The sequence below is a fragment of the Ailuropoda melanoleuca genome, chromosome 16, assembly GCF_002007445.2.
Source record: "Ailuropoda melanoleuca isolate Jingjing chromosome 16, ASM200744v2, whole genome shotgun sequence".
Classification (NCBI taxonomy): domain Eukaryota; kingdom Metazoa; phylum Chordata; class Mammalia; order Carnivora; family Ursidae; genus Ailuropoda; species Ailuropoda melanoleuca.
In genome coordinates, this window is record NC_048233.1 from 85,571,748 (window position 1) to 85,597,545 (window position 25,798).

The window sequence follows — 25,798 nt, forward strand, 5'->3', positions numbered from 1 at the left end:
CCGCCGGGCGACAACTGCAGGGGTGGCGTTGCCGGCGACGTCCGGGCTTGGCGCCGGTGCGTGCGCGCTGCAGGAGGCAGGCCGGGAGCCGGGAGCTGGGAACCGGGAGCCGGGAGTCAGGAGCCGGGAGCCAGGAGCCCGAGCGGGAGCTGAGAGGCGGCCCCTCGGCGGAGCCGGGGTGAGTAGCACCCGACTGCCCCCTCCCAGCGCCGCGGACCCGGGCCTCCGCGCACTCTGCACACCCACCCTCATCGCGCTTGCACACGTACGCCGGGCACAGAGCACGCCAGGCGCCCTTCCCGGCCCGGCCACTCCGCGCACTGCGCATCACACCGCGCCCCGCATGCCCGTCCCGCGTGTGCACACACGCGACTCACCCGGCCATTTACACGCCTCCCCGGCGCCCGCGCTACACGAGCGCCCCTCACTTTTACACTCAGCATCCTGACTGTCCCCACTGTCCCTGCCCCACCTCACACCCTCTCCCGACTCTTCCAGGTCAGTCCCCCGCACTCGGGTCCCCATATACCCTGGGGGTTCCCGTGGCAGGGGTGCTGGGTCTTCAGGAAATGCTCCAGAGAGGCATGTCGCACCCCATTGCCAGGAGGCCCCGAGAGCTCGGGAGAGGATCGTCAGCCCTGTCCAGTGTCTCTGGCCTGAGTGTGGGGCTTTCCGGGGGCTCCTGGGAACCTTTGATACTGCTGCTCTTTGGAAGAGGAAGCTTGCCGCGTCTCAGGGCCTGGGACTGCAGATTTGGGCTGATGAAGGGGTGGGAGTGGGGCCCAACATGGGGACCTGGAGCCAGGCCTGTGGGTGGAGGAGCCCTGAGCCAGCCATCTGGTGACCCCTCTTCCAGGGCTGCAGAAGAGCTCTGTGCCCCCCTCCTCCATCAGTGAGGCCGTCCTAGAGTGACTGGGAAACCTTCACGGAGGAATATCAGCCCCTTCTCCAAGCTAGGGAAGGGGGCAGGTTTGAAGAGCAGTAGCAGTTGTGCTTCTTACTAGAAATGGGGAAACTGAGGCTCAGAGCAGACAGGAGTTCCAGCCAAGTTAACTCAGCCAGTCTGGAGAAGGGTCAAGACAAGTACCCAAGCCCCCTGCCTCCCCACTCTGAAATCCAAAACCTTCCCCTAGCTTGGGAGCGTGGAGGTTCCCAGTCTAGGGTTCAAGCTTGGATTCTGCCTCTTGGCTCTGGTGGTCCTGGGCAAATCATTTCCGGCACCTCAGTTTTCTTACCAGTACAATGGGCAGAGTACCAGCCTCCTTGGAGGGCGGCAGGGAGGACTTGAAATAAACATGGCGAGTCCTTGCTACAGTGCCTGGCACATGCCCAATAAATGCCAACCACCACCAGCCTAGCCAGTCTGTCCTGCGGTTTCTGTGGGCTCTAGGGGGATGGTAGCAGGAGGTGGTTATTTCAGGGGTGGGGGAGCACTTGAAAAAGATTTCAAACCTGAAGAGCCTAAAGATGTTTACTGCCTGGGAGGTCAAGGGTTGCCCTGTGCCCACATCCTAATCCTTCCTATTATCTGCTGACCGCAGGGGTGACGGGGGCAGTCAACACTTTGCTAGCCACAGATGTGATTTGGGGACACAGTGAGCAAGGAAATGGGGTGGGGGGAGCAGAGACATGGGGCCCCTTTCCCCTGAGGAAGCACAAAATTCCTGGAAAGCCATTCCTCTGACAAGCCCAGAAGGGGGCCTCGCTTGTGGTCAGATTCCAGTAAGACCAGTGACAGTTCTTCCCACCCACCTCCACCCCAAAAGGCCTGGTCGGGAGGTGGCATCACAGCCAAGAGCCCAGGCCCAGATCCATCACACCTTGGCGCCAATCCCAGTGTTGCTACTCAGATGCCGAGTGACCTGGGGCCCCCACTTCCTCATCTTTTAAAACGGGGACCCGTTTATCCAGTCAAGCCTCATGTCTGTATCATGTGCCTGGTCCAGGCTAGGCTCCGAGCTGCGCATTTAGCATGTATTATGTTTGAGGCTTACAGCAGTCGGTAGCTATTGCCAGGTAGGTATGATTAAGCCTGGATTCGAACCTAGAGCTCTTTCCAGTGAGCAAGCCCCATGCAGTTCCGGCTTTGGGGGGTTGGGGCCAGAATGAATAGATTGGATGGGAAAGGGTGCCAGAGAAGGGGGCATGGACTGAGGAGCTCAGGTGTGAGTTTGGGGCAGCTATGGCTCGTCCCTGTTGTGCCCCATTTCCTGTGCATCGGAAGCTCAGGGGAACTCTATCATAGGCTGCCCTGGCTCCCCGACGTGCCTTGTCCGCATCGTGCCGCGAGCTGAAGCCGCAGCCCCTCTGTCTGGTGGACCTCCGGGCTGACAGCGGGGGCCTGCTGGGGTTGTGGTCAGTGAGATGGGGCCAGGGGGTTTCCGGGCCTGTGAGGAGAGCCGTGAAGAAGGGCATTGGCCGCAGAGCGAGCTTTAGCTCAGTGTCAGCTCCCTGCTTACTGGTTGCGTGACCTTGGGCAAATTCACTGCCCTTCTCTGAGCCTCATCTTCCTCCTCTGTGGACGAGGTTAATAATAGGCTGTGGCCCACAGGGCTCTTGGGGGAGGTGACGTGGAAGACACAGGTGAAATCCTTGGGGGCTGTGGCTACAAACGCAAGAGGCACTGGACCGGGCAGGAGGCATGGCTGCCAGGACCAGCTCTACCACGGCTGGCTGTGTGGCTGTGGGCAAATCGCTGAGCCTTTCTGAACCTCTCATAGCTCATCCGAAATCCTGCTTACCAGGCTCATGAATGAAGGTGCTCCAGGGGCCAGCAGGTTCTGGAAATGAATGGAGGGATGGAAGGTGCCAGGCCTGAAGAACAGATGCCCTGTCCGAAGGGGCAGAGCCTACTCAGTTCCAGCTTTGGCAGTTTTGCAGGGGTGGGGGGAGACTGACCCACTGGCCCCCAGATCTTCTAACTTTTAAAGGGAAGCTGTAAATCCAGCTTCTTTTTTTTTTTTTTTAGAAATCTATTTTTAATGGGAAATTTCCCAGTTTTTAAATGTTGTCAACTCTCTTTAATTTAAGACAAATAAAACATATCTGCATGCTGGCAGTGCTGCCCACACGATTCTGCTCAAACTAGGGGTTAGTTAGGGGGCCTTCAGGATGATTGTCAGGCCAGTAACCGCAGTAGCTGGTATTTACCAAGCCAGACTACACTTCTCATTCTACCCTCCTGGCACCCTGATAAGGTAGTCATGAGCCCCATTTTACAGTTGGGATGACTGAGGCTCAGAGCTAGTGAGGGGGCAGATCTGGGATACAGAGCTGTGTGCAGCCTGCCCGCCCCCTCCCCTACCCCAGTTTTCTCCTCCCTCCCTCCCTCCAAGCAGATGTGCTCTGACTTCTGCCACTCTCTCGGGACCACTGCAGAAACTTGGGGCCTGGGTGTGCCTAGAATCATTCACACTTTCACTGAAATTACAGCTCCCAGGCCAGGGGTGTCAGAATGAGGGGTGTAGGACAAGTGGGCAGTACGATAGTCTGGGGTCAGAGCTGGACCAGCCTCAGAGGGCTGGGGGCCCCTCCATGGCTCTAGGTCTGATATAGCGGATACGGGGTTCTGGCCCATACCAGGTGGTACTTGCTACAGGGGTGTACCCGGCCCACGCTAGCCTGCTGCTGGCGTTGGCTATCCCAGTACAGCCTCACTCTGGAAGTCAGCTTGTGCCAAGTGAGCAGGAAAGAAAGCTGATGGCATTATGGCATTCCCAGCAAGGCAGAGGTGGGGTGAGACATGTGTGTTCACCTTAATAGATATGTGTTGGTGTATCCAGACCCTGTTCTCCCGGGAACTAGGGCCACCTTGGACTTGTCCGCAGTGACCAATTTGGCCTGCATGTTCTTAGGAAAGCTTTGAAACCATATGCCCGTCTGCAGTGAGGCACGGAAGTTAGGAGTGTGGAGCCAGATGGCCTGGGTTGGTTTCTTAGCTGTGGTGATTTGGGGCAAATGATTTTACCTTCAGGCCTCAGGAGTCTCGCCTGCAAACCAGAGACCATAATATTATCTACCTCCTGGGATGGTTGGAGGATTAAATGAGGTAATATATATATGCCAAATGCGTGGCTTTCTTAGCTGTGGTTGGTTTCTTAGCTGTGTGATTTGGGGCAAATGATTTTACCTTCAGGCCTCAGGAGTCTCGCCTGCAAACCAGAGACCATAATATTATCTACCTCCTGGGATGGTTGGAGGATTAAATGAGGTAATATATATATGCCAAATGCGTGGAACGGTGCTCTCGGGCGGAAGGAGTGCTCAGCAAGGTTAACTGTCGTCCAGAGCTACAGCCCAGGGTCCCAGGAATGAGCTCCCCGTTCGAGTGAGCATAGGTGAAGCTCCTTGGTTAGCACCTCCCGTCTATCACCATGAAAGACCCACATCTCACTGGCTCATCCTCAGGGTAGCTGGGAGCAAGGAGCTGTCTGGGCACCTGACAGAGCTTTGCCCCAGGCCTCTGTCCTGCCCCATTTTTCAAGGCCTTCTGCCCTAGGACTTCTGGCACTCCCATATGTGCTGAATAACCCTCTCTGAACTAAACTTCTCGGTTGTAGAGTCACAGATTAGGGAAAATCCCAGGATTCAGGAGAATGCTTACCATCTGATTTGACCTCAATCCCCAAGGGAACCCACAAACTCCTTCCAGGGGTTGCAGACAGGCCAGCCAAGCCACAGCCCAGGAGCCTTTTACCCTGTGGCTGAACAGTGTTCACATTTTTTGTGAATTGGTTACAACATTTAAAAATCAAGAAACTGCACATTAAAAAATCCAGGTATCTGGCTTTTCTTTAAAAAGCCAGAAGATAGATAGATAGATAGATAGATAGATAGATAGATAGATAGAATAAAATAATAAAATGCCAGGAGATTGGGGCTCCTGGCGGGCTCAGTCAGTAGAACATGCAGCTTTTGATCTTGGGGTTGTAAATTTGAGCCCCACATTGGGCGTAGAGATTGCTTAAAAATAAAATATTTTAAAAATAAAAATAAAATCATATAAAACCAGAAGATCCAGCAATGCTGGGTTGTCATTCCTGCAGGAACACAAAAACAGTGGCCCTTGGGCCGGCAAGCAACACCTGATCTGTTTGCAGCCCCCTCTGCGGGGGCGGGGCTGTCCTGTCCTCCGGCGCCCCTGGAGCTAAGGCGGACATGGTTATCCCAGCCTCCCTTATCCATTCCCTTAGCTCATGTCTGTGAGACAAATTTACTTCTCAGCAGCGACAGTAATAAAACTATGAGCCGTCACCCTGGTTCAGGTAATGGCCTGTATGACTCCCAGACGTAGAACAACTGAGTCAGACCTTCAGCCTTCTTAAGACTTGGAGTTGGAGGGTGGGGTGGGGAGGAAACCATCCGGAGCAGTGAAAGAACCGATAATAGAATATTGCAGAAATGCAGCCTTTCCTTTCCAATTGAAACAAAGCTTTTGAAGTAAGGCTTAACGAAGACGCCAAGGGCCCACGTTAATGAGTAGCAAAGAATCAAAGAATTGTTGCTGGTCGGATGTTGGTTGGATGGAAGTTGGTGGGATGGAAATGAGGTAGGTGTGCCAGATTTAGCAAATAGAAATGCAGGATTCCCGGGAACTTCTGAGTTTCAGATAAACAATGAATACTTATTTTTTTTAGTGTAAGTATGTCCCAGATGATATTTGGGACATATTTACACTAAAAATAAATCAAATTCAAGTGTCACTGGGCATCTTGTGTTTTATCTGGCAACCCGGAAATTAAGGTGGTCTTAGATAGTGGTTGAAAAGAGCTTTTTTTTTAAAGATTTTATTTATTTGACAGAGAGAGACACAGCCAGTGAGAGAGGGAACACAGGCAGGGGGAGTGGGAAAAGAAGAAGCAGGCTCCCAGTGGAGGAGCCTGATGTGGGGCTCGATCCCAGAACGCCAGGATCACGCCCTGAGCTGAAGGCAGACGCTTAATGACTGAGCCACCCAGGCGCCCCTGAAAAGAGCTTTAAACACCAGTTTTTTTAATGCCATTTAATGGGCGCCTGGGTGGCTCAGTCGGTTAAGTGTTTGCCTTTAGCTCAGGTCATGATCCCAGGATCCCAGGACTGAGCAGGGAGCCTGCTTCTCCCTCTGCCCCTCCCCCATAAACAAACAAACAAATAAACAAACAAATAAATAAATAAAATCTTTTTTAAAAAGCAAAATTTTAAAAAATAAAAATGCCATTTAAAAGCCACCTCTCTTTGGCTGAGCTCTCCTCACAGGTGAATGTGAGCTCTGGACAGGCCCATGGGCATCGGGACGGTCAAAGCATAGCGTTGGGGTTGGTGGCCCTCCAAAGCCTCCTCTGCTGACTCTCTTCCCACTTCCAGGCCCAGCTGCTGCAGCGGGCGTCATGGCCATGGACGTGGCTGAATACCACCTGAGCGGTGAGTCCCAGCAGAAGCATGTCATCTCACAGGGCCCTCCCACCAGGCCGGGGGTGAGGGGTGTCGGTGGGATGCCAGTAATGGCCCTATTTTACCGGTAAGGAGAGGGACTTGCCCAAGGTCCCACAGCCCTGGGGACACCGGTCTAGGTCCTGGCATGGCCTTGGACACATGATGAAACCTCTCTGAGCCTCCACTTACTCATCTGCAAAATGGGGGCAGTGAGGCCTTCCTCAAGGACCGCTGGGAAGATTCAGTGACCAATCTTGCTTAAAGTGCCAACTCAGGCACGTTGCACGTGCCCTTCCCTTTGCCCAGAGCCCTTCCCCGCGTCTGCCTGGCTAAGCCCTTGAGATTGGCGTGGGGGGTCCAGGGGCAGATCTAGGGCCAGGCTGGCAGGCAGCGAGTATCCTCTGCCCCTCAGCTTCTGGGGTCTCAGGGGTTAATAGACAGTGAAGTGCTGGACCCGGGCCTGGCCAGTGGTAGACAGTAAAGGAAGCTTTTATGACCTGCCACTCGACCGCCTCCTCCACGTCCTTCTCATTTCTGGTCCCAGCGGAGACCTCACCTCCCTTGGGAATTCTTCCCATCCCACCCGGGGCTGGCAGTCAATGAAGTGAATAAATAAATTTGCATTAATAAGCATCATTTTGCATCTCCTTCCTGGGGCTTTTCTTCTCCTGCCCCCTCTTCTGCCAACCAGGACACTGGCTTCAGTCCCTCACCCCCCTGGGATCCTCACTCTCAGGGGAGCCTGGCTCTGCTGTGCTACGTTGCCTTGCCCATCGTCCGCGGGGACCTCAGACCTCAGAGCCCACCTGCTCGCCCACCCCCGCGACCACCCAGGCCCTGCTGGGAGCCTGGCGCAGCCCGGCTGGAGCCCCTCACATGTGCACCTCACTGTCCAGTTTACCAGGCCCGTTCCCAGGCCACCCCTCTTCCACCAGACTCCCGGAACTTTCCTGGCTCGGCGGAGCTTGCCTGGGGCCCCGTAGATCTCTGCTGGGGTTTTGGTTAGCCCACAAATTACATTCTGTCAACGGAAGTCAGGAGAACACAGGGTTTGCTCACAGCCCCTCCATCCAGATTCCTTGCTCCTCTCAACTGTCCCTGGTCCCGCCCAGGCCTTGTCCATAAGCTGTGTGATTTTTACATCCAAGCTGTATGGTTGGACCATGTCATGGATTCATTTTTTTTCTTTCGACAATGCCCAAAACGTCTTTCTGCTTTGCCACAGTGACATCCTAATGACCTCAATTCTCAAAGGCCAGTGATATTTCCCTCCCAAGTCAGTACCACCTGGCCCCAGTGACCCCGTCAGGCTGTGTCCAGATTTCTCTTGTTATAAATACAGCCTCAATGACTCACACCAGATATAAAACTTCCTGGGATTTTTTCCACAAGATAAATTCCCCAGGGTGGGACTGTCTGCTTAGGGGGTGTGGTCATCTCCGCTCTCCAGAAGGGGAGGCTCAAGCTCAGACTGGCTAGGTGGCAGCCAGGCTCTGCATTTCTTACCCCTGGCCTTGGGCGGATGGCTAGGCATGCTCTCTAGCCTCTCCGAGCCTCAGCTGTCCTCTGGCGGGTCGTGTAGGGAGCTCATAGGATGCTGAGTGCCGGATAAATGCCAGGGTTACAGGCCTGCTCCGGGGTGAGATAGTGTTGTGGATTCTGGCTAGAGCTAGTTAGCTGGGCTCAAGAGAGGAGGGCCAGGCTGAGGTCTCCCACTGCCAGAGGGGCTGCCACTGCTGCGTGATCCCTTTGCAGCCTGGCTTCAGGGAAGGGGTAGCAAGGAGCTCCCCAGCCCCAAATGCCCCACTCCCTCTCTCCCACAGGACACTCTGAACGCTCCGGGATTTGTACACCCCCCTCCTCTTCTTGCCCTAAACTCCCAGTCTCTGGCGCCTTGGCCCGGCTCATTTCTTGCTCCTTCTTCATATCTCCACTCAGATGTCTCTCCTCCAGGAAGCCCTCCGGGACTGTTCTCATCACTCTGTTTTGTCTATTTATTTGCCTACTTACCTCATCCCTAGACTGTGAACTACTGAAGGACAGGGACTGGACCTGGGGCTGACTCCCTCACCAGGGTGCTTGCACACTGCAGGTGTTCAACAGATGTTGCCGTGATACATCTCCACCCCCGAAATGCCCTCCCCACCTCTTCCCACCCTGCTACCTTGGAACTGTGCAGGGTTGAGGCTGGGTGGGGCAGTGGTGACTCCTGCTTGCTCTGAAGTCTGACTGTCAGAGTTGGAATGCCAGGACCGCCCCTTCCTGGCTCTGTGCCCTTGGGCAAGTTCTTTATCCTTTGTGCATCTCAGTTTCCCCATTTGAACTGAGTATAGAGGCAGCACTGAGAATGCGCAAGAGAATCATGTTTGCCAACAGAAGGTCACTCCTGCTAGGTGAGAGCTCACCCAACACAGTTGAGGGGGCAGTTAATTACTGTGTCTGGGGACAGTGAGGCTCAGCTAGGGGGAATCCTTTACTTATCAGTGGAGAGAGAGCATTTGAGCATCTGGATTTGTCCCCAAGCCCTGCACAGCCAAAAAAACTACCTCTCACTTCTGGCTGAGACTTTTTTTTTTTGGTAGCAGCTTTATTGAGATAAAATTCACATACCATACAATTTACCCGCCTCAGGCGTACAATTCAGTGGATTTAACCTATTTTGCAGCCATCGACAGTTGTACCTGTAAGAATATATTCATCATCCTCCAAAGCAACCCTGTATTCTGCATTGCCCCCCAACCCCCCAGCCCCAGACAATCGCTCATCAGCTTTCCGTCTGTATGGATTTGCCTATTCTAGACATTTCATATAAATACAATCACACAACGTATGGTTTTTTGTGACTGGCGTCTTTCGCTTAGCCTGATGTTTTCAAGCTTCATCTGTGTTGCGACATGTACCAGTACCTTTATGTCACCAAATTATATTCCGTTGTATGGATGGACTCCATTTGATTTATCCATCCATCAGTTGATGGACATTGGGTTGTTCTAGATAAGGTTGAGGCAAAAACGGGGTCGTTTCTTTTTCTCCCCAAACCCCCTCCCTCTTCCCCCAGACCTCAAAAGGCTGCTTTGATTATCTGGAAGCAAGAGGTCTTTTGAAGGCTATAAGATCACGGAACTCAAAAGGGGGAAGAATAACCCTATTTGTTTAAAGCCTAGGGAAAGTTTAACCATTGTTCGCAACTCTTCCTCTGATCTAGCCAAGCGTCCCCACTGCCATCCTATTCTGGTAGAAATGTATGCTTTTGTAGAAAAGGGGATAGAAGAAATCACAGAGTACGTATATCTTATTCAACCCTGGATACCCTAGCAGCTGGCACTGAGCCTGGCACGTAGTAGTCACTCAGTAAATATTTGTTCCATGAATAAAGAAGTCAGTGCTGAACTACCTGCTTCTTGGGTGGGAGTCTGTAACCAGTGGGGGACCCCAGAGCCTACTAATGAGAGGCTGCCCTTGCCTTGCAGTCATCAAGAGCCCCCCTGGCTGGGAGGTGGGTGTCTACACTGCTGGGGCCCTGGCACTGCTGGGAATTGCAGCTGTGAGTCTGTGGAAGCTCTGGACATCGGGGAGCTTCCCCAGCCCCTCCCCGTTCCCAAACTACGACTACAGGTACCTTCAGCAGAAGTACGGGGAGACCTATGCAGAAGCCAAGCAGAAGGTGAGGTTTCTGCTCTCTCGAGATGGCCTCTCCTCCCTCCCCACTCCCTTGTTCTCTCCCGGTTAATCTCCTCCTGTGAACAGGGACCCTTGCCCCCTTCCATGTCTCCACCATAACCCAGTGCTGCAAAATCAGTGGATACTTGGTGAGGGAATGAATGTTTTCAATTTTAAAAACCATCCAGTGAAAACTATGGGAAAATGCAAATAAGAAAAACCTCTCCCCAAATGCTACCACCCAGAGGCGAATAACTGTGAACTGTATTTTAATTACTAACATTTCGATTTATTTCTTTCCAGTACTTTTAATCTACCCTCCAGTCTTTTTTTCCACGCATAGTTTTTATACAATGGGTGTCATTTCTACATAGACTTTTATACCCTGCTCTTTTTATCTCACAGCTAAAGCATTTTCCCATATTGTTGAGCTGCCATCATAAAACATCATTTTTTTTTAAAGATTTATTCATTTACTTTAGAGAGAGAGAGCAGGGGGCAGGGGCAGAGGGAGAGAGGTCTTAAGCAGACTCCACACAACCTTGAGATCATTTCGCGAGCCGAAACCAAGAGTCAGATGCTTAACCAACTGAGCCACCCAGGGGCCTCATAAACATCATTTTAATGGCTGTGTCAGATTCCTTTTTATGTGTGTGCCATGGTTTACTAAGTGCCATTATAAATAATGCAGTGAATGTTTTATATGTAAAACTTTGTCTTCATTTGGGATTATGTACTTTGAGTGGATGCCCAGATGTGGAAATATTGTGTCAGGGAGTACAAACATTTTTAGGGCTCTCAATATATGTTGCTGAATGTTTCATCATTAGACACTTGGCAGAGAATTTTTCTAACATCACGTAGAGTTCCAGAGAGTACAGCCAGGATCTGTTACTGGTTCGGGGCCCCGCATGCTCATTCGTTTGGGGTGTGAGGGGACTATCTCCCATTCTGTTGGTGGGGACTGTACATTGGCACAACTTTTCCAGAGAGCATGTTGGCAACATGCGTCAACAGCTTTCAAAAGGACCATGTCCTCTGAGCTAGGATTTTAAGAAAGCTATTTGATGCTGCATTATTTATATTTGCGAAAAATAAGGAACAACATAAATGTCCAACAGTAGGGGGATAGTAAAGTAAATTACAGCTATCCAGTCAATGACAGATTGGGGGCCCATTAAAAATTATGGTAATGAAGATATGCAGCAACATGGGAGACGCTTATGGTACAAAGCCTTTTGTGTTCTCAAATCCCAATTTAGAGAAAAGAAAATTTTAAGCATTAGGGGGAGTGTTACCCAATGTGTAAAACTTCTCTTTTTGTAAATGTTTTGGTCAACATCCTTTGAGGCTGCCCGATCGTCTGTTGAGTAGCTCTACTCTAAAATTCTTACCCATTCCCTTCTGCTGGAAACTTAGATTACTAACGACTTTCCCTTTTTATAAACATCACTGCAGTGAATATCTTTATGTGTGGAACTCAGTCCTCATCACTAAACATTTTGAGAAAAAGCTTTTTTCCTTTGTGGTTAGGGAGAGAAAATTGAGTGACATAAAATAGCATTAGACAAGGACCTTCCATGGGATGCCTAGGTGGCTCAGTCAGTTAAGCATCTGCCTTCGGCTTGGGTCATGGTCCCAGGATCCCAGGATCGAGTCCTACATCGGACTTCTTGCTCAGTGGGGAGCCTGCTTCTCCCTCTGCCCCTACCCCTGCTTGTGCCCTCTCTTTCTCTCTCTCTGACAAATGGATAAATAAAATCTTTAAAAAAAATTTTTTTAAATTAAAAAACAAACAAACAAGGACCTCCCTGGGGTGCCTGGGTGGCTCAGTTAGTTGAGCATCAGACTCTGGGTTTTGACCCAGGTCCTGATCCCATGGGTTGCGAGATCGAGCCCCACACTGGGCTCCACGCTCAGTGGGAGTCTGCTTGGACATTCTCTCTGCTCTTCCCTGTGCTTGCGTTCTCTACTTCTCTCTCTCTCTGTGTCCCTATTCCTCTCTCAAATAAATAAATAAATCTTTAAGAACAAAAAACAAAAAAACCAAGGACCTTCCTAACTAAGGCATGCATTGTTTCTGCAAAAGGGGGACTAGAGGTGCCTCGAATGAACACGGCTCACAAGACCATACCTATTGCATTCGTGATGCTCCCGTGTCCCTTTTTCTCACCCCCAGAGAGTGCCTGCCTGGAATGCCCAGCGGGCCAGCACTCGGGGACCACCCAGTCGCAAAGGCAGCCTCAGCATTGAGGACACCTTTGAGAGCATCAGCGAGCTGGGGCCCCTGGAGCTGATGGGCCGGGAGCTGGACGTGGCCCCCTACGGGACTCTCCGCAAGTCGCAGTCGGCTGACTCCCTGAACTCCATCTCCTCCGTGAGCAACACCTTCGGGCAGGACTTCACGCTGGGCCAGGTGGAGGTGAGCATGGACTACGATGCGGCCTCCCACACCCTCCACGTGGCCGTGCTGCAAGGCAAGGACCTCCTGGAGCGGGAAGAAGCCGGCTTCGAGTCCTGCTTCATGCGCGTCAGCCTGCTGCCCGATGAGCAGATCGTGGGCATCTCCCGGGTAAGTGGGGCCCGGGCAGGGGTGTGCTCTGGGCTCCCAAGGTCCTCCCCAGGCAGGCGGGTCTGCAGGACCAGGCCGGATGTGAGGAGGGGGCTACAGGCAGCTTTGCATGCTAATCCCAGAGCTGAAGGTGCCGCTAACCCAAGCACTCACACGGGGCTCAGTTCTCAGCAACCCTACCACGTGAGCCCAGTGTGTGCTAATTGTCCTTTTCCACACCTGTCCCCTGGGTCAGCTGAGGGTACTGGCAGGAAAAGAATGACATGTTCAAGTTGGCTAATTTGGGGAGAGCTTAATAACAGGACTGTGAACGATGGTGTGGGTGAGGGGCGCCTGGGTGGCTGAGTCGGTTAAGCATCCAGCTTTTGATTTCGGCTCAGGTCATGATCTCAGGGTCGTGGGATCGAGCCCTGTGTCAGGTTCCACGCTCAGCGGGGAGTCTGCTTGAGATCCTGTTTCTCCCTCTTCCTCTGCTCCTCCTCCCCCCATCTCTCCCCACTGCCTAAAATAAGTAAATAAATCTTTAAAAACAACAACAAAGGTGTGCGTGGGGTATAGGGCGACCTCAGAGATGGAGTGGACCCTCTTCTGAAGGGTTAGGAGAAGAGGAGTCTACTGGACCCAAAAGGAGAAAGGCGTGTGGAGGGACCACCTTGATAGGTGCTGTGTCCTGTGGTCAAGGGACATGACATGGTCAGACCACACCAGTACTGCAGAGAAGGACCTAGGGAATAAGCACCCTGAGCTCCCTCTGACCTCTGGCTTCCCTTGAGTGACCCCCACTGTCCAATCCCACCGGAGGCCAGGGACCCTGTTGAGCAGCCCATGGAGGTCAGTTCCGGGGTCGAAAGTCGGGTGGGGGGATCAAAAGGAGACACCCAGCATCCTCCCGCAGTAGGCTACCCTTCGCGGGTCCTGCTATCTTGCCAAGAGGGAGCAAAGCCTTCCTGAGACACACTCCCCTCCAGGCTGGATTAAGGGTAAAAGGGGTCCAGACGCCATGCCTGGGAGTCCTCTGAGGTGGGCAAGGTTGATACCCCGTGGCCTCTAACTGGAGTAGGAGGAGCCTGAGGGCCCGCGGGACCAAGTGGTTTCTGACTCCTCAGAAACCCGTGTCCGGTCACGCTTACCATGTTGAAGTTGGCTGTCACTCAGTGGTGGACACGGTCATCCCTCTCCCACCCCACGCTGCCCCCCTTGCTCCAGGATGGCCAACCACTGAGCATAGCCCAGTATGTGTGGGGCCCAAGAGAGGCAGTCTAGTGGGCGGTGAGGGGCAGAACCCTAAAACCTCACTGTCGGGGTTCCAGTAGCAGTTTCCCACTTCCTAGCAGCGTGACCTTGGATAAGTGAGGTAAGAGCTCTACGACATGGTTTCCCCATCTGTCAAATGGGCACCTAACCCTTGAGGAAGGGACTATTAATATATGCAAAGTCCTCAGCCCAGTCCCTGGTAAGCGCTCAATAGATTGTCTCTCAGGACCATGAAGTGTCCCTGTTGAGCCTGGATCCACGCTGCCGATGGCCTGGACTGCCTAGAAGATCCTGGGTGGTTCCAGACACCTTCCTTGAGGAGGGACATTGGTAGACAGGAGCCACCACAGCCTGATGCGTGCTGAGAACCTGGTTCACAGAGCCCATCCATCGTGATTCTCTCATTCACCCCAGCGGGGTGCACTGAGGGCATCTTGTCACTGAGGAGGTTCAAGAGAGTGCTTTGCCCAACACAACGCTAGCAAGTGAGCAGCAGACCCAGGGCTTAGCCCTGATGTTCCCGTTTCCCTCCCCCCATGTGCTCGTAAAGCACAACACATAGAGAATGGATGGTCGGGGAACCCGAGCCCCTGTGGGCAAGGGACAGCAAAGTGGCTCATTTGGCAGGAGGGAGAGATGGGTCTGGAAGATCATGAAGACCGTGAATGCCGAGGTCAAGATCAGGCAGTGGACTTTATTCCACAGGGGAAGGAGCCCTTGAAGATCCTCAAGCAGGGAACTGGGTGGGGAACGTGGCTCCCAGGGAGCAGTGGAAGAAGAACCGTCCCACAACCCGGGCAGGGACCAAAGAGTGTGCTTCAGTGCACCCGGAGGCGTTGGCAGATTTATTCTCGAGAAGCCAGGCTTCTTAGCATCACAGCCCAGCCAGTCCCAGCAAGTAGGTGGCTGCCCCCAGGCTGGGCAACCCCCCAGCTTCAGGCAAGGTGCCAGGGATGAGAGCTCCTCTCTAAATATTGCCAGGCAGTGACTAAGGCAGCCCCCAGTGGAAGGGGGAGCCGTGCCCGCCAGGGCAGCTTCCCAGGGTGCCTGCCCACAGCTTCCTGGGAGGAGGCCACAGGCTCCCATCAGGCAGGACTGGACTTGGAAGCGGAGTCTGCCCAGCCTCGCCTCGTTACTCCATCCATCCGTCCATCCCACGACATTCAGACCATCCTGGGCCAGGCTCTGCAGGGGCTGAGACATCAGCGGCTCTCAACTCCACGATCATCTGTACTTACTGCATGCCTGGCCCGGAGTTGGACCTGAACACGTGCAAAGAAGAGGAGACTGGTTCAACCAGGACAACACAAGGATTCTATGGAGCCATGGGCATGGAGGGTGGGAATTAGTTGGTGTCAGATTATGGAAGCTTTGAATGCCAGGCCACCAGATTGGCCACCATGGAAAGGAGGACGGGGGCTTTTAAATCCCCAGGGCTGGGGTGCCTGACTCGCTCAGTAGGTAGAGCACGTGACTCTTAATGTCAGGGTCATGAGTTCAAGCCCCACGGTGGGCATGCAGCCTACATTAAAAAAAAAAAAAAAAAAAAGTCCTCAGGCCTGAGCTACCAAACGAAGAATTGGCATTGAGGTTGTGGGGGCAGCAGAGCCGGAACTCTAGCCAAGGCCTCTGGACTCTCTGTCCAGTGTTCTCCCCCTACCATAGGCCCCTGGCTGCCACCCCCTCCCCAGAGTTGGTGCTCCCTCCATGTCCCTTTCTCTCTACAGATCCAGAGGAATGCCTATTCCATCTTCTTCGATGAGAAGTTCTCCATTCCCCTGGACCCTGCCGCCCTGGAGGAGAAGAGCCTGCGGTTTTCTGTGTTTGGCATCGATGAGGATGAGCGGAACGTCAGCACGGGGGTGGTCGAGCTGAAGCTCTCTGTGCTCGACCTCCCGCTCCAGCCCTTCGGCGGCTGGCTGTACTTGCAGGACCAGAACAAGGTCAGTCCGCCCGTGAAGAGAGGGTCACACACGCCTCTCCCAGAGGGGGGACCCCACTGTCCTCCGCAACAGCCCAAAGCCCAACATTCTTTGGGAAATGAGAAAAAGGCCTGAGCCGCGTTCAAGGAACCTCAGTTTACCGCATGAAATGAAGATGCTCTCACCACCGTTTACTGCTCCAACCACCGGACCTTCAGAAGCTCTACCCCTAGAGGGTTTCTGTCGGGAGGGGCTCTGGCACTAAAGGGAGCTTTTGCAGACACAGGCCGAGCTGAGGTTTACCTTTATAAGTGCAGGGGTGCTTGGGGGCGTCGCGGTTATTTAAGCAAATGGTCTACCAGTCCTAGTCCACCTGGACCTCTGTGTGCTACTACACAGAATGTTTTCCCTGGACTGGAAGGAGGGACCCTCACTGCGTTTGCTGGCCACATTTGACAGGCGACCCCTGGCCCTCCTTCCCAGGCAGGAGCCACAGCCGGTAGGAGGGAGGGACGGTGCACAGTTTGTGGAATGGGGGGGTTGGGGTCCCTTTCTCAAGCCCACCAGCCCGGTGCCTTGTGAAAGGGCAAGAGCAGCAACTTCTCAGTGGAGAAGGAAGCTTCTCCCTTTCCCTGGACCCCTCAAGTCACTCACGTGTCCTCCAGGCTGCCGACGCCGTGGGCGAGATCTTGCTGTCCCTCAGCTACCTCCCGACGGCTGAGCGCCTCACGGTGGTGGTGGTGAAAGCCAAGAATCTCATCTGGACCAACGAGAAGACCGCAGCAGGTAAGGCCCTGCTCGCTGCCTGGCTCCTTCATGCAGGCTGGCGGGAGCGGTGGCCCAGCTGCTAAGCCGGGGGCACCTGGAAGCATCAGCAGGTGCGGGGCATGGTGCCAGGTCCCTCCACCCCAGTCTTGGCTGAGCCCAGGAGCCATGCACAGTGGGAAAATCAGTCTCGCTGGGGAAAGTTGAGAGCAGCAGAGGGTGGCAGGGAACCCCCGTGAGGGACAGATGGGAGTCTGAGAGCAGGAGGCTGGGGCACTGGGAAGGAACCAAGGTGGACACCCGCTTCCCAGAACTGGAATTCATGGCGGAGGCTCCATTCCCAGGTTGGATGGCGTCCCAGATCCCAAACAGGGACCAGGGCCCCCAGGATGACGTGGGTGCTGGGCAGGACCTGATGCTCCCAGTCAGCAGGAACAGAACTGAAAACAGAGCGCTGGGGAGCCCAACCTGCCCAGGAGCTGGGGGGGATCCAGGGTCCAGGCGGGTACAGCAAGGACACCCAGTGGGTGGAGGGTGACAAGTAGAGCGTGACTTGTTATTTCAGAGTCAGGCTCCACTGAGCGGGCGCAGGGTGACTCAGGGCTGACGTCTGTGCTCATTATAGAATGAGAAGTGGTGGGTCTGCCGACTCCGCTGAGCGCCACGGGCGGGGAGCACGTGCAGGGGCCGGGAGGCGGGCTGCTTGAGCCGAAAGCCCAGCTCTCCTCCTGACTTGTGCGTGAGCCTCAGTTTTCTCATCTGTAAAATAGGAAAGAAATAAAGGCCCAATGGCAGGACGGCAGGAGATAGTGGCAGCGATGAAGGTTTGGGGCCAGTAGGACCGGGCCCTCTGCCAGGGGAGCATGGCCCTGGCCCTGACCCCCACCTCTCGCTCGCCCACAGACCCCTTCGTCAAGGTGTACCTGCTTCAGGATGGGCGGAAGATGAGCAAAAAGAAGACGGCTGTGAAGAGGGCTGACCCTAACCCAGTGTTCAACGAAGCCATGATCTTCTCGGTGCCGGCCGTAGTACTCCAGGTGGGGGGCGGCCCAGGCAGGGGGGCCGCTCCGGCCACTCCGGCCTCGCGTCTCGGGACTCCCGCAGGTGGCAGTGGTTTGCCTCAAGCCCTCCCTTTTCTAGTGGAGAGGCATTTATAGGGCACCCACTAGGTACCAGCCCTATGGGGAAAGCTGGGGGCACAGGCGCTGCTTCCTTGGTGCTCACAAGGGACAGGCAGAAAGTCCCCGGACCGTCCTAATCCACTAAGAACATACCGCACTTTGGCGGTCAGGGGGGCTTTTGCAGGAGGCACGAGCTAAGCCGAGATCTGGGGGAAGACAGTACCCAGTGGGTCTACAAAGGCCTGGAGATGAGCCAGGGCTAACCCAAGGGCCCACAGTTCCCGCCCTAAATCTCTGGAGACTCTACCTGAAGAGGCCCTGCTGAGCTGCCCGGGCTTCCACGGCTTTCAGAAGGTCACGTGCTCCAGGGAGAGCTCCTCCCCGGCACAAATACCACAGACCAAGCCTGGGGGGTTACAGAGGATGGGGCCTGTGCCACACCAGTGGCCCTGCTGGCATGCCTCAGAGGATGGGGAGCTTACCACCTCCCCTCACTACCTCCTTCCATCCTTGGGCATTCCTGACCGTGAGAACATCCTTTTGTGCCTCGAGCCAAAACCTTAATCATGGGGCTGCACAGAACCCACCTACTCCGACACCCATCTGAACCTGAAAGCGCAGAACTCTGCCTCACTCTGAGAGTTCCCAATCCAGGCAGACATCCCGGCATCTCTGGTTGGCGCTGGGTTGCCTTGTCCTGCCGCCGTGGTGGGACCAACTGTCCGCCTGTCCCCTTCTTCCCCCAGGTGGCCACAGTGTCACTACTCCACAGCCTCCAAGGGCTGGGAAACCTCTTAGGACCTGGGGCGGGGGGAGGAGGGGCAGGAGGAGGAGGAAGAATAGGAGGAGGGAGGTCAGGCTGGGTTTTCGTTTCAAGCTCAACCACTTTGATCTCAAGCACATTCTTTTCCTTCCTCAGCTATGAGCCCAACATGTGATTATATTAGGAATAATGAGACATCTAAAATGCTCCATGTGCAGGCACTGTTCTAAGCGCTTGACACATTTTAACCCATTTTGTTTCTGGAACAGGTAGGAACTAATATTATTACCATTTTACAGATGGGGAACTAAGGTAGGAAGAGCCCAAGTCACTGCCCAAGGTCACATAGCAAGGCAGGTGGTGAGGCCAGCATTTGAACCTGGCAATCCAGCGCTACCACTGTGTAGGGAGACAGGAACAGAAGCCTGGGGGCAAGCAGATTAGGGTAAGGATTCAGGGAGCCACACCTGGCTCCCCGCTGGGGCCTGGCACCCGGTCCCCAGCACCCATGTCACTTCCTCCCCAGGACCTGTCTCTCCGTGTGACGGTGGCTGAGAGCAGCAGTGACGGCCGAGGGGACAACGTGGGCCATGTCATCATTGGGCCGTCCGCCAGCGGCATGGGCACCACACACTGGAACCAGATGCTGGCCACGCTGCGCAGGCCCGTGTCCATGTGGCACCCCATTCGGCGAAACTAGCAGCCGGCAAAACGGGCCAGGGTGGGCACCGAGCTGCCCGGGGCCTGGCCCAAGCTCGGCTCCGATGCCCCTCCCTAGTCCAGCGGGAGCCACGAATGCTGGGGTCCCCCACCGGAGCCCCCATGAGCCATCTTGGTCCTTCCGTCCAGACTGCAGTGGAGGAGCGGGCCTGGCCGGGTGTCTAGGGACCCAGGGTTTTCTCCCACAGAGGGCCAGCTGGGGCTGGGCCACGACCCAGGAAAGGCAGCCCGGCACTGGCCCATCGTGCTCCCATTTTGAGATCCCCAACCGGCCTCTCCCTTGGCCTGGGGCTTTGGGGCTTGGGCTCTCCACACCCCACCCGTGCTGGGAGGCCAGTGCTAAGCTGGGTCATGTACGGGAAATGGGTGAGTCTTGGGGGCCAGGCGCTGTGCTAGACACCAGCAGACATGACATGAAGAGGACACGGCCCTTAGGATGTCCGGAAGACAAGACCCCCCTGCCCTGGGGATCTGCTCAGTGCTGAATGGGGACGTGGCAGAGCTCTGGGAGCTGCGAGGACAAGAGGAGAGCCATGCCCTGAGTGGCAGGAGAAGAACTGAGTCTGTCCCAGGCGGGCAGCCAGCCAAAGCAAGGCAGGGCCATGAACTGCCCTGTCACAAACTGTCCTCAGCCTACTGCAGTGGACACAAGGGCCCTTCTCTGGGCAGGGGAAGTGACCAGGAGAGCAGGCCAATCAGAGGCCTGCAGCTGGAGGCTGGCTCTGGAATGATGCTCTATGCAATCTGCTCCCTTGATCCATAACCCGTGCAAGGCCCAGAGGTCCGGAGAAGCCCAGAGCCAGGTCCTTGTGTTCAGTCCCAACTGCGTTAGGCACTGGCTCCATACCTCCAGGCCAGGCCCTGCTGGGAAGAGAGATGCTCCAGCCTGTGGGCAGCGGGGTGGAGTACGGATGGCAGGGGGTCCGTGAGCTCTGTTGTGTGGTTGGCACCCCAGAAGGGTCCTGCCCAGGAGCAAAGGGGCTGGGCTGTTTCGCCTGCACAGGGCTTTGGCTACCCCTCCCCCCCCCACCTGTAGCTGGAGGAAGAACGTGTGCACTTTCCAGCCGTCACCTGCTGAGGCACCCCAAAGGCAGCCCCAGGGAAGCAGGCAGCTGAGGGGTGGGTGCCCCAGCCGGTTTTGAGGGATGGGGTGGGGAGGGTGGCGTGCAGCGCATCTGCTCCCTGGGGCCCCCCACAGGTCAGGGCCTGGCTCTCAGCCTGGCAGCCTCTGGCCCTGGTGAGCTATCGAGACCCAGGCCCAACCGGTCACCCGGAGCGCTGCTGGGAGAGCCCAGGGTGGTCATGGGACTGGAGGCAGAACTGTGGCTCTCCCCACCCAACGCGGCTGTGGCCCAGCCCTGAGGCCAGCACCAGGAGGTCTGCACGGCTGGCGCAGGGTCCAGGGGCACAGCTGGTGAGCCTCCACAGCCAGGGAGACCCAGAGTCCGCCCCAGTGGCTATGCCGCAAGCAGTCCTTTTACACTCACCTTCTCTTCCCCCTCTTTCCCTCCCTGTAACTGCATGAAATGTGGACTGTGTACCCTGGACGGGTGTGGTGGGGACCGAGTCTGCTGACTGGAATGATTCTAGAACCAAAATAAAGCTGGGGCAGGAAGGAGGGGGCTTCCGGGGAGCTTTGCTCAGCCCCAAATCACCTTAGTCTCTTCTCCAGGAATCAGGGACTTGGGTCTCTGTGTGGGTTACTCTGAGGGGACTGCCCTGCTGCTGGGTACCCAGAGGGGAAGGAGACCCCTGTCTGGCTGGGGAGACCATAACAAGGACCAGTGCCATCAGAGTGCTTGGGAGGCTCTAAGAAGGGGGCCTGAGCCAGGTCTGGCGGGGAGGAGAGCAGTAGGGAATACCACAGAGGGCTTCCTGGTGGTGTCTTCAGGGCAAGAAGAACCATAAGGTTGAAAAAAAGGTGGACAAGGTCAAAAAAGCATTTCTGGAAGAGGGAGCAATACACAAAAAGGCAGGCATCTGCAAAAAGTTGGCCAATTTGTCAACTTGCTAGAGCAAATTTGGGGGAGGCTGAGGAGAAGGGAGCCAAAAGAAAGGCTCAGAGGGGAGAAGGGTCATACAATACAAGTTCAGTGAGTGCTGGCACCAGCCGGCAACCCTGCAACCCGGCCTCAGATCGAGGTACTGTTGGCATCCCCTTTTCTGCCGATCTAGAAACTGAAGCTTAGAGATGTAAGGTAACTAGTCTAAATCACACAACCAGAAAGCCTCAGAGCTGGGATTCAAGCTCTGGCTGTCTGGCTCCACAGCTCATGCCCTTAACCATCAGGCTACACTGCCCCCTTCCCCGACTCCCCAGGCTGCTCTAGTCTCTCCCTCCCCTGCCCTGGAAGATCATGGCAAGTACAGGAGGGTGCTCTAGGTGGGAAACACCAGCAGCCCGCAGGAGGCCTGCCTCCCACAGGGCCTGACTGCGCAGAGCTTCTGTGGACCCCCCCCCCAAGTCCCCCACCGACACGGGACAGACAGAGGTCACCAGTGAGATAGGAGCCCATAAAAGGCGGACACCAGGGAAGGGCTTCCTGGAGGAGGGGGAAGCAGGAGCACTAGGCTTGCAGTGCAGGGAGGACTGTCTGCATGGACAAGTGAGAGGGGCCTCCAGGTAGGGGAACTACTTGGTGTCCTATGTGACACCAGAGGCTGAAGAGGCCAGATGAGGCTGAGCTAGGGAGGTTTCACGTCCAGGCTGAAGCCAAAGGCCCTGGTCCTGTTGGCAGTGAGGAGCCATGGAGGGGTCCTGGGCCTGGTCAGAGGAGCAGGTGAGAGGGAGGGAGGAAGGAGACCTTCTGAGCAGCTTTGGAAGTGACGAGGAGGGACACGAGCCAGAGCTGCTCTTGGTCAGTGAGCTGCCCCGAGGTTTCAGGTTCATTCAGCACAGCCCACACCGCACCGCTGCCATCTCTTCCTGCCCACCCCCTTTCCTCAATTCCCCCTCCCAGCCCTACGTCTGTGGGCCTGCCTCGAAGGCCCCAGGCCCCCTTCGTCTGGGAGGCTTCAAGGATAGGCTATGCTGCATCAAGAGGACAGGTATGGAGGTCACCGACCCGACCACACTGGGCCACACTTACGTGAGGGAGGAGTGGGGTGAGCCAGCATAGCCCCCACAGCCCACAGCCGCTCAGACCTTCACTTCCTCTATCCTGCCTCAGCCATCTATGCCTGCAGATGCCCAAAGGGACAAATGGAACGGCTAAATAAACATAAGATTGGGCCACAGGGCCCCCTCATTCTCTGCCAGTCCCACCCTATTATCAGCCTTCTCATTCCACCCGCTAGGATCCATAATGACAGGTCAGGGAGAAGAGGCGAGGAGGCAGTCCAGTTAAAGGGTAGCTGGAGTTGAGTGGATCTGATGGAGGCCAGGCAGATGGAAATGGGTGAACAGGGTCTTCTGGGCTCCACCTGCCATAAACTGGGCCTGCAGCTTACTTGCTGTGTGACAGGTCACTTCCTCTCAAGAGCCTCAGTTTTCCTTCCTGAAGAATAAAGGTGTTGGGCAGGAAAGCCTCTGAAGGCCCCCCACACCTCTTATTTTCGGGGATTCTGTGTGTAGGAGCTCTAGACCTCAAATGCCTGGGTTAGAATCCCAGCTCGTCCACCCACCAGCTGTGGGATCTTGGGCAAATCATCTGTCCTCTTTGGGCCTCAGTTTCCTTACTTGTCAAAGGAGGATAAGAATTATACATAAAAGGATGGAATGAAGTGACACATGCCAAGTGTCTGGCACTGAGGAGATGCTTGGTAAACATGAGGTCGGGGCTTTGGGAGGAAGAGTTCTGGCCAAAGACAAGAATTCTGGGACCTGGTGAAAGGGAGGGGAGGGCACATAGGGAAGCATGAGGAGCAAAGGGCCTGTGTACCCTGCCAAGCCATCCCAAGGGCATGACTAGACCGCTGAAGTTCCACCCCAGCCCTGGCACCCACTCCCCTCTTCCTTCAACCACTCATAAGCACCCCACGCACCACGCCAGGAAGGTCCAGCAGAGCAGGCAGCCCTCTCAGGGATGGTGCAGGGAGCGGAGCAGCCACACGGCGGCAGCAGAGACTCGGCTGGGGCAGCAGGGGACGCTTGGCCTCAGGGAGGTGGGGGGTGGGGGGAGGTCATAAATACAGCAAAGGGCCCAAGGCAGGGGGCACTGCAGCGGATGGAGGCTGGAGGGTGGTCACCTGCCTGCTGCCCCCGCCATTGGGTCATGCACTGTATTCTCACCTAGGCGGTGGTTTGTTCCTTTTTTGTTTCTCCGGTTTATTCTTTTGAGTCAACCAATCTTCCTTCCTCTCTTCCCTGCTCCATTTTCCTTTCTTTCCCTCTTTGTCCAGCCAGGCAATCAATCAGACATAACATCCTGAGCCTCAGTTCCCAAATCTGTAGAATGAAGGAAGCAGATCACTTGCTCTGCTCACGTCACAGTCTGACAGCTGAACGAAATAATGCATAGGAGGTGTGATGTCAGGAGAGAGCCTTGCTGTGTGGCCGGACCTGGGTTCAAACTCAAGTTCTGCCTCTTACTAGCTGTGGATCTTAGACGAGAACTTCACCTCTCTGCTCCCCAGGATTCCTCATCTGTAAAATGGGGCTAACAATTCCCACCTGCTAAGGGACAGAGCCGGCTCACGGTTAACTATCCATTAATGGGCGCTGTTATTCTTAGGAAATGTTCAGTGAAACTGTAAGGCATGACAGACGTCAAGGATGTCATTATAATGATTATCCCTATAGCAACCAAGGCCAAACGCCTCTGCCTGGCTCTCAGCTCCCTCCACCTCCAGTCTGGCCCCACCTGCCTCCTAGCCTTGTCACCCAAAGCCTATGACAGCAGCAGTGGGGAGAATAGAGGATGACACAGCTGACAGCTGATCCTTGGGGGACGGGGCCCCTCCCCACCACTCCTTGGGGTGGGGAGCCCTGCTTGGTGGCTACACACCCAGCTCAGTGCCAAGTCATTGCTCAGCCCTTCGGCAGTTTCGAGGAGGAAAGAGCACCTTAAAGGGTGGGGGTGTCATGAGATGCTCCCTCCATCCACAGGAGGCTCCATTCTTCCCGCTGCCTGTAGCCCTGGCTGAGCTTGGAAGGAGTCAGGTTTCTGGGCTCTGCGTCTTTGCAATGGACACAGTGACTCCTGCCCCAGCTGCGTCTTTGGTCCATAGTGAGGTTCAACGAGGGTTGAGAGTGCTTTTCCACCTGCCCAACTTTGAACTCCACGAGGGATGACGACATGACCTCATGGGGAAGGGTGTGTGAAACCCAAAGCTTCTAACGGCTATTCGTTTGAGCTTCACTGAAAACATTCAGTCCAGGATCTGGGGAGAACCTTGTGCCAATTTTCAAAAGATTTCAATTCAGTTCAGTTCTGTATTTATTCCCAGCATCCAAAATGCTCCACTATCCATCCCCTGTTTGAACCTCAGCCTCTCCTGGCACCAGCTCCCCAACCTGACCTCCCCTTCCATCACAGGGAAGGACCACAACACCCCCTCAAAGTACCCCCCTCTCTCTTGCCTCCATACTTTGCCTCTGCTGCTCCCTCAGTTTGGACCACCTTTCTCCTTCCCCCATTTAACTGTTTCACTTCCTCTTCAAGACTCTGGCCCCTCCTCTCAGAAGGGTTTCCTGATCCCTAAGGACCGCCCCCCAGGAAAGGAGCCAGCCCCGCTTCCCTACTCCTGTTCCACTGCCTGTCCCCACCTCTGTTGCAGCTCTTACCATACCAATGTCCTGCCTGCCTCCCATTCTAGACATGAGCTTCTCAAGCTAGGGACTTCATCTTGAAGGGTTCGGGTCCCCAGGCCCTTGGGCATCAGTATTGATTAAATAGTAAGGATCACTAACACATGCACCAACCGTGCCCCAGATCCTGCTCTAAACAATTTATCGGTGGAAGGTTCCCTCACTTTCCTTAGATGATGCCCCAGCCAGAGGTGAGACAGGTGGTCACTGACCCACCTGCATGGAAACTTCCTGGTGCTGTCTGGGGCAGGGCAGGCCAGGCTGGCAGTGCTAGCAACTGACCCATAAGGGCATGCCCGGGTCACCCCCTTCCCACCTGGCCTTACACATCTGGAGGGAGAATTGTGGTGGGCTCTGATTCCCGAGCCCTGGGGGAAATGCACATTCGTTCCTTCTTGCATCCATTCATTCACCTAAAGTCACCGGCTCTTGTTCGGGGCCGACCGGCGCTGGGCACCAGGGACCCAGTTCTTGTCCCTACAAAGCTGGTAGGCTCACCTGGCTGACCCTCACCTCCTTCCTCCCAGGACAAGTGGGCCAGGTGCCTCCTCTTCCCCTGTCCACCCTCCCCCCAACACACTGTCATCGTCCGGCTCCTTGTCTTCTCCCCATCGGACTCGCACGCCCTCCCGAGGACGCAGGCTGAGCCCGGGACCCGGTCCTGTGCCCGCGGCGCCCGCCCTCAGTAAGGGCTCGAGGAGGGCTTCCCGAGAGCCCGAGCGGGACGGGAGCGCAGGGGCCCCCCCGCCGCTCGCCACGCCCCCGGGCTCTCACCTGGCCCCGCGCCCCCGCCCCCGGCCGCCCGGCGCGCACTTCCTCCCGCCGCCCCGCCCCTTCCACATTCCTGCCCCGCCGGCCGCC

The 25,798-nt window shown here is 55.4% G+C and overlaps 1 protein-coding gene across 2 annotated transcripts; it reads left to right on the forward strand.

The window, feature by feature from the left end:
• The first annotated feature begins 6 nt into the window (after positions 1-6).
• Positions 7-20,879, forward strand: SYT12 (synaptotagmin 12). Of its 2 annotated transcripts, XM_002927791.4 has the most exons (8): positions 7-178; positions 6,343-6,399; positions 9,882-10,075; positions 12,251-12,643; positions 15,625-15,840; positions 16,485-16,605; positions 17,488-17,621; positions 18,995-20,879. In XM_002927791.4, exons 2-8 carry the CDS (start codon positions 6,366-6,368, stop codon positions 19,166-19,168), a joined length of 1,266 nt encoding a protein of 421 aa, XP_002927837.1. In that variant the 5' UTR covers positions 7-178; positions 6,343-6,365; the 3' UTR covers positions 19,169-20,879. The 2 variants fall into 2 exon arrangements, with proteins under 2 accessions (XP_002927837.1, XP_034501756.1); XM_034645865.1 differs by lacking the exon at positions 9,882-10,075.
• The last annotated feature ends 4,919 nt before the right edge of the window (positions 20,880-25,798 follow it).

What these genes read in the sequence shown, in the direction of transcription:
- SYT12 (XM_002927791.4), top strand. Translation starts at nt 6,366, where the DNA reads ATGGCCATGGACGTGGCTGAATACCACCTGAGCG. An exon ending in GGCTGAATACCACCTGAGCG is followed by an intron (nt 6,400 to 9,881) that starts GTGAGTCCCAGC and finishes CTTGCCTTGCAG; the next exon opens with TCATCAAGAGCCCCCCTGGC. An exon ending in CAACGAGAAGACCGCAGCAG is followed by an intron (nt 16,606 to 17,487) that starts GTAAGGCCCTGC and finishes GCTCGCCCACAG; the next exon opens with ACCCCTTCGTCAAGGTGTAC.